Source organism: Monopterus albus, unplaced genomic scaffold (assembly GCF_001952655.1).
Source record: "Monopterus albus unplaced genomic scaffold, M_albus_1.0 scaffold478.1, whole genome shotgun sequence".
Lineage (NCBI taxonomy): Eukaryota > Metazoa > Chordata > Actinopteri > Synbranchiformes > Synbranchidae > Monopterus > Monopterus albus.
Genome location: NW_018128358.1, coordinates 184,091 through 190,288, shown reverse-complemented (window position 1 = coordinate 190,288; position 6,198 = coordinate 184,091). Strand labels below are relative to the sequence as shown.

Below are 6,198 nucleotides of genomic sequence, written 5' to 3'. Positions count from 1 at the left end.
TTCTGTGTGGAGAACATATTTTTTTAGGGGCATGTTTTAACCAGTCACCTGAGTCGGGTAAATGTAGTTCATAGGAGTTACACTTGCACGCGGGTTAAACCCACTACTCTGTCTTATTCACCTTCACATTAACAAGTAACACTTCTGCCCTGAAACCGCTTTCAGATACGATCACACGCTGATCAACCAAATGTAAAATGCAGCTCCTTTTGTGACCATCGGACAGCAGCAGGATCGTTCTGCAGCATTACTGCAAGCATGAAACTGGTGTAATCACCGACGTCAATTACTTCTCCAAAATGAGAAGCAGCGCTTTACTCACAATAAAGTGGCAAAATAAAATACGTTTTTGAAGTTGACGCTTCACGCTAGTGGAATCTGGCCATTAGGTAGCGTCAATTTGCCTATCAGTCTCAGAAATGTCACCAGTATAACTGAGTGGTGTTTACTCCGGTACAGCGACAATCCACATCAGCTGTGATCTGAAAACTGTTTTAATGTTTATGTTTAATGTTTTTCTGCAGTTTGTTGTCCGGTGTTTGGTGTCGTGTCTCAACGCGGACAGCGGGGGCGCTAGTTATCACATTGCTTCTCTGGACGTGTAAAGAAAGCACCGACGATAAAACCACGTGTAGTCTGCGCATGTGCAATGCTTATTGTTGTTGTCGGCTATTTTGGGAGATGGTAAGAAAACACGGGGGGAAGTATTATACAGTATCTCTGTACTGGGCAATATGTAAGTGCGTTTTGGTGCTTATTCATCTGAAAAACCCCGAAACGTTTGGTTGCACAATAATCACTGAGCTGGATTGTCGTTGTCATTTGACAGCTAGCATGATTTAAGAGAAGCTAACTTTATTTTGAAACTGTGAAGATACTGTATAGTTTTGAACCTGTTTAAGTTGGGGAATGTTGAACCTTTGAACCTGATTCTAATGGAGCACAACTCATGTTTTATTTCTTCATTTCATTTTTTTAGCTTGATATTGTGTATGGAGTTTTCAACTAGTATAAAATCCTGTGTTTCCAGCTGAGGCTCTCAGATGGAGACTGTGTGTGAACATACCCATGGGGGTGATGAGGAGGAAGAGCAGGCAGGAGCTGATGATGAAGCCATGCTGTGGTCCATACAAGAGGCTCTGGAGAGGCAGACCCTGCAGATAGGAGCATCAGCCTGCGGGGCCACAGCGGTGGTGGACGTGCTGAAGGCCCTTGGCACAGACGTGACCGCAGAGGAAGCTGACCACTGTGTCCAAACACGCCTGAGGAGGAACGAGTCAGCACTACCTGACTACCTGCTGTCCCGGAGTGAAGCCGGTAAATATCCTGATGATCCACAGGTTCTAAAACTACAGCTGACCTGCCCTGTGTGCTGTGAAACGTGATTGACTTCAGGATGATGCTTAGCAGTGTGGATCTGACTAAACATATCATTACATGTGAAGGAAGAGGAAATATACAGGCCAACATGTTATCAGGAAAATAATCCTTGTAAATCTTGTCCAGCTAATTTGGTTCTTTGAAAACATTTTTAAATTGTCAATGAAGACCCCTCTTATTTTGAAATAAAGGCTAAATGATTAGAGGGACTTTTCAGCAATAATCGTATGAAAACAAAACCTCAAAAGCATTTTTAATTACATAAATATTTTTCATGTAACATTTTTTTAATGTTCAAATGACAAATTCCCATTATAACGTAACATTAAAAGTCATGTTCTGGCTTCGATTAAAATCTTTTAGCTGAATTATTTTTAGTTTTTGAGTCTTTGCTCACAATTTCTAAAACAAAATATGGCTTTAGTTGGCATTGACTTTTAATTGTACGAAGAGAATGGTGGTTATTTTGCAGCTTCTTTCAGAAAACCAATGATGAGGGTCTGAATTTACCTCAAGTTTATCCTTCAGAGCAAACCTTATTCTGTCATTTACTCAAAGCTGTAACTGATGTTTTCCTTGTGTAACTTTTAATTATAGGACTGGCAGTGAGTGAAAGTTCCACAGGATAATTTGTCTCTAAATGGTACTTAAAAAGCATTCACTAAATTGGCAGATATTTCACTATAAATATGATGGGCGTGAGCTCAAAGCCACTACCCCATGATCTGTGACATTTAAGGTAATGATGCATTAATACATAAAAGATGACTTCTGTATAGTTGCATATCTTAACTCAGCTCCACTGGTTGTAATATTTCAGGTCTCACAGGTGCTAGCAGGGGTTATAACTTCCCAGTGAATCAGGCTCTGTTACGTCTTGAACCCATAAGCACAGTTGCCTGCCAGCATGACAGCTGGTTGTGCTGCCAACCAAGCACATTTAAAAGTACCCTATTGAATTAGACAAACAGTTTTATGTCTCTCAGAGGAGTGATTGTAAGTGACTTTTTCAGCTCTGGTACACAGTTTTTACACTGACATTTCAGGCATTCAGCTCAAGCTGTCATCCCACACCAGTGGAAAAGAAACACATTTACATTTTTTTTATCTTAAACATAATCAGTAACTCTAATAAACCAGATCCAGCATTTCTGTAAAAAAATAAAATAAGGATACAGTCCTTATTTTATTTGTAGGTGCAACTCACACTCAGCTCATCCAAGGGGCTGAGGCGGCCAGTAGAGGTAAGGTAATAGGTCGATTCTTCCACCTTCACCCTCACCGGCGGATCAAGCTGGTCCCCTGGCTTGCAAGCTGGATTCGAAAAGGTGCTGTTCCTGTGGCGACCATGAACATGCAGTTGACTGTATCCCAGGGAGAGGAGGTGCCTGACGCCTGGCACCATCAGCTCATATTTGGCGTCTCTTCTAATGCTGTTTTCATGACCAATCCTTTAGATGTAGGTGAGTAAAAGGAAGCAAGTGTTGTGTTTTAGTCAAATCATGTCTTCTGATGGTGATGTTTTTGATTTTTGATTTTTTTTTTGTTAAATTGTTGTAGTAAGCGAGGGAGAGATGCACCAGCGACTCTGCAGCGAATCCGTGCTGCTGATTCGTCGAGAAGACATCTTACAGCGATTAACACCTGACTGCTGTCTGTCCAGCCTCTCAGAGATCCAGTTGGACTTGCGATGGAAAGCCCTGGATGTGGAGGGTACAGTTTTGTTGCTGCATGTTTCACCTGATATACAGCTATATCTACACTTATCCATATACTACACATAAATGTCTTCCTGATTTCTTCAGGTCAGGTGACACAGATGATCCTAGATGAGGAACAGGACCAAGATCGGCCTAAATTAACACACATCACAATCCCTGCAGCATACAGTTCAGGCATCACGCTCTTCACCCTCCGACACTCAGAGTTAGGACAAGAACTTCTCAGTGCTCCCGAACTCCCTTTGTTGTGACTGGACTTGAACTCATGGACTCAAGAATAAAGACTAATTAACTGATAAAACTATGTTGATCCCAGTGTTTAGGATCCACAGTTACCCACCCTACAGAAGTGATACGGTGTGTGTGTGACTATGTGACGTGAATATCAGCAGTGAATGTCACCCATGTATTTTAATATGCATCAGAAGCAGCTTTAATTGCCAAGTTTGTTGAGCATTCAAGGAATTTGTCTCCGGCACAGAAGCTCTCAGTGTGTTTTAGGCAACAGACAATAGAATAGTGCAATCAAAGTTAGGGGAAGGGTGGGAAAAGGAGGTGAGGCAGTATTCATAAATATACATATGCATACAGTGCCTATAAAAAGTATTCACCCCCTTGGATGTTTTGCCCTTTTATTGATTATATAAATCAATCATGGCCAATATAATTTGGCTTTTTTGACCAAAAAATTACAATAATGCCTCTTTAATGTCAAAGTGAAAACAGGTTTCTCCAAAGTAATGTCAAACAAAAATATGTAATGTGAAATAAGTGACTAACTATTCACCCCCTTTAAAATGACTGATCTAATTCAACAGAGGTCTCGCCAACTGGTGCTAGTAGTCTCACAGTTAGAGAAATGGCAGTGAATGTGTCTCTTGTAGTATAAAGACACCTGTGTCTGGGAGCTCCAGTCACTGGTTAATCCGTATTCCTGGCTACCATTATACCATGAAGACAAAAGAACACTCCAAGCAGCTCAGAGAAAAGGTTATTGAAAAGTACAAGTCGGGGGATGGATACAGAAAAGTTTCCAAGGCACTGAACATCTCCAGGAGTTCAGTTAAATCCATGATCAAGAAATGGAAGGAATATGGCACATGTCTAAATCTGCCTAGATCAGACCATCCTCACAAACTGAGTGACCGTACAAGAAGGAGACTAGTGAAAGAGGTCACCAAGACACCTATGACCACTCTGAAAGAACTACAAGCTTCAGCAGCTGAGATGGGAGAGACTCTGCATACAACAACTGTTGCCCAGGCTTTTCACCAGTCAAAGCTTTATGGGAGAGTGGCAAAGAGAAAGCCACTGTTGAAGACAACTCATATTAAAGCTTGACTAGAGTTCACCAAAAGGCATGTGGGAGACTCCGTGGCCAAGTGGAAGAAAGTTCTTTGGTCTGATGAAACCAAAATGGTGTTTTTTGGCCATCAGACAAGACGCTATGTTTGGCGGACACCAAACACTGCACATCACCACAAACACACAATCCCCACTGTGAAGCATGGTGGTGGCAGCATCATGCTGTGGGGATGCTTCTCGGCAGCCGGCCCTGGAAGGCTTGTAAAGGTAGAGGATCAAATGAATGTAGCAAAATATAGGAAAATCCTGGAGGACAATCTTATTCAGTCTGCAAGAGAACTACGGTTTTGGAGAACATTTATTTTCCAGCAAGGCAGTGACCTGAAGCATACAGCGAAATTTATACAGAAATGGTTTAAAGTCAACAAGGTGAGTGTTCTGGAGTGGCCAAGTCAAAAGCCAGATGTGCAAGCCTGATTGAGACCTATCCAAACAGGCTCAGTGCTGTGACTGCAGCCAAAGGTGCATCTACTAAATACTGACTTGAAGGGGGTGAATATTTATGCAACCACTTATTTCACATTACATATTTTTGTTTAATTGTTATTACTTTGTAGAAACCTGTTTTAATTTATAAAAGGGTAAAACATCCAAGGGGATGAATACTTTTTATAGGCACTGTATATACACATTTTGAACAGCTGTCTGTCTCAACTTAGACATTTTTGCCAAAAGTGAGAGGTTCTTGGTGAATTCTCATTTTGTGGCCTTATTTTATCCTCAATAAGCCAGTAGACTTGTACAGTACAAAAATAAATGTGTCAGCCAGTAAGAGAATGTGACAAATTTGTGTGAGTGATTTAAAGGTCATATAAAATTATGCACTGAGAACATTTTTACCACTGATGTCTTGTTGTTTCCCATGCATTATTAACAAGACTGGATTACTCTTACTAGTACATCAGTCCCATCATATATGCAAGACTTGACCTTTTGAAACTGAAGAGCTTTGCGTCAGCTACACCTCACTGCCTCAGAATCTTAACTAGAACAAAAAAGTAAATCCCACCAGCCTTTCTTTGGCCACTTTACACCATTTTCCAGTTAACCTTAGGGTTGACTTTCGAATATATTCATTTCTTTAATAAGCAATGCATGGCACAGCTCCAGCTGATATACAGTATACTTATGAGTAGATGCTATATCAGCAGAGTAAACTCCTCTGACCGTGTCCAGAGTCCATATTAGAAAGTGATGGAGTTACTGCAGCCACGATGCCTCAGTACTAGCACATTAAAATAAATAAATAAAAAAAATCATCAGTCTTGTAAAGGAACCAATTCACTTTTCCATACTTGTAGTATAGTTTAAACAGCTTCCCTTGGGATGTAATTTTTTTCATTTGATTGACAAATTTCAGTAGAATTGCTGGATTATTACATAGCTTATGTATTTATTACACTTTTCACATAATGTTCTGTGGTCTGACTTGTGGTTTTTGTAACATGTGTTGCTTCCTGTCTTGGACAAGACACTGGAGTGAGGCTTTCCTGGTAATGTTTTTAAAAGAAAAAGTAATTTATCAGTGTGTCTTAGGATACATCTGTAGCATGTAACCTTTTACTGCATCAAATTTTATTTATAGGTTTAATGTAGATTTATTTAAATACATTAGAAGTATCTAAAATTTATTTTACCAAAAGAGGCATAAAAATTATGTTTTTTTTTTAAGAAACACGAAGTTTCTGGCGTCATCACCCGGCATCGATAATTAACTACATTTCCCATGATG

The 6,198-nt window shown here is 40.2% G+C and overlaps 1 protein-coding gene across 3 annotated transcripts; it reads left to right on the top strand.

Annotated features, from left to right (window-relative positions):
- The first annotated feature begins 306 nt into the window (after positions 1 to 306).
- LOC109952602 (uncharacterized) lies at positions 307 to 3,724 on the top strand. Of its 3 annotated transcripts, none has more exons than XM_020587760.1 (6): positions 307 to 389; positions 525 to 736; positions 1,031 to 1,317; positions 2,577 to 2,843; positions 2,941 to 3,093; positions 3,191 to 3,277. In XM_020587760.1, exons 3-6 carry the CDS (start codon positions 1,044 to 1,046, stop codon positions 3,211 to 3,213), a joined length of 717 nt encoding a protein of 238 aa, XP_020443416.1. In that variant the 5' UTR covers positions 307 to 389; positions 525 to 736; positions 1,031 to 1,043; the 3' UTR covers positions 3,214 to 3,277. The 3 variants fall into 3 exon arrangements, with proteins under 3 accessions (XP_020443416.1, XP_020443414.1, XP_020443415.1); XM_020587758.1 differs by having other exon boundaries at positions 317 to 389; positions 3,186 to 3,724; XM_020587759.1 differs by having other exon boundaries at positions 318 to 389; positions 525 to 684; positions 3,186 to 3,724.
- Positions 3,725 to 6,198: the final 2,474 nt, after the last annotated feature.

Bases quoted from the DNA above. Each gene is read 5' to 3' on its own strand.
- LOC109952602 (XM_020587758.1), top strand. From the start codon at position 1,044: ATGGAGACTGTGTGTGAACATACCCATGGGGGTGATGAGGAGGAAGAG. The intron at 2,844-2,940 runs GTGAGTAAAAGG...AAATTGTTGTAG, and splicing joins GACCAATCCTTTAGATGTAG to TAAGCGAGGGAGAGATGCAC. The intron at 3,094-3,185 runs GTACAGTTTTGT...TGATTTCTTCAG, and splicing joins GAAAGCCCTGGATGTGGAGG to GTCAGGTGACACAGATGATC.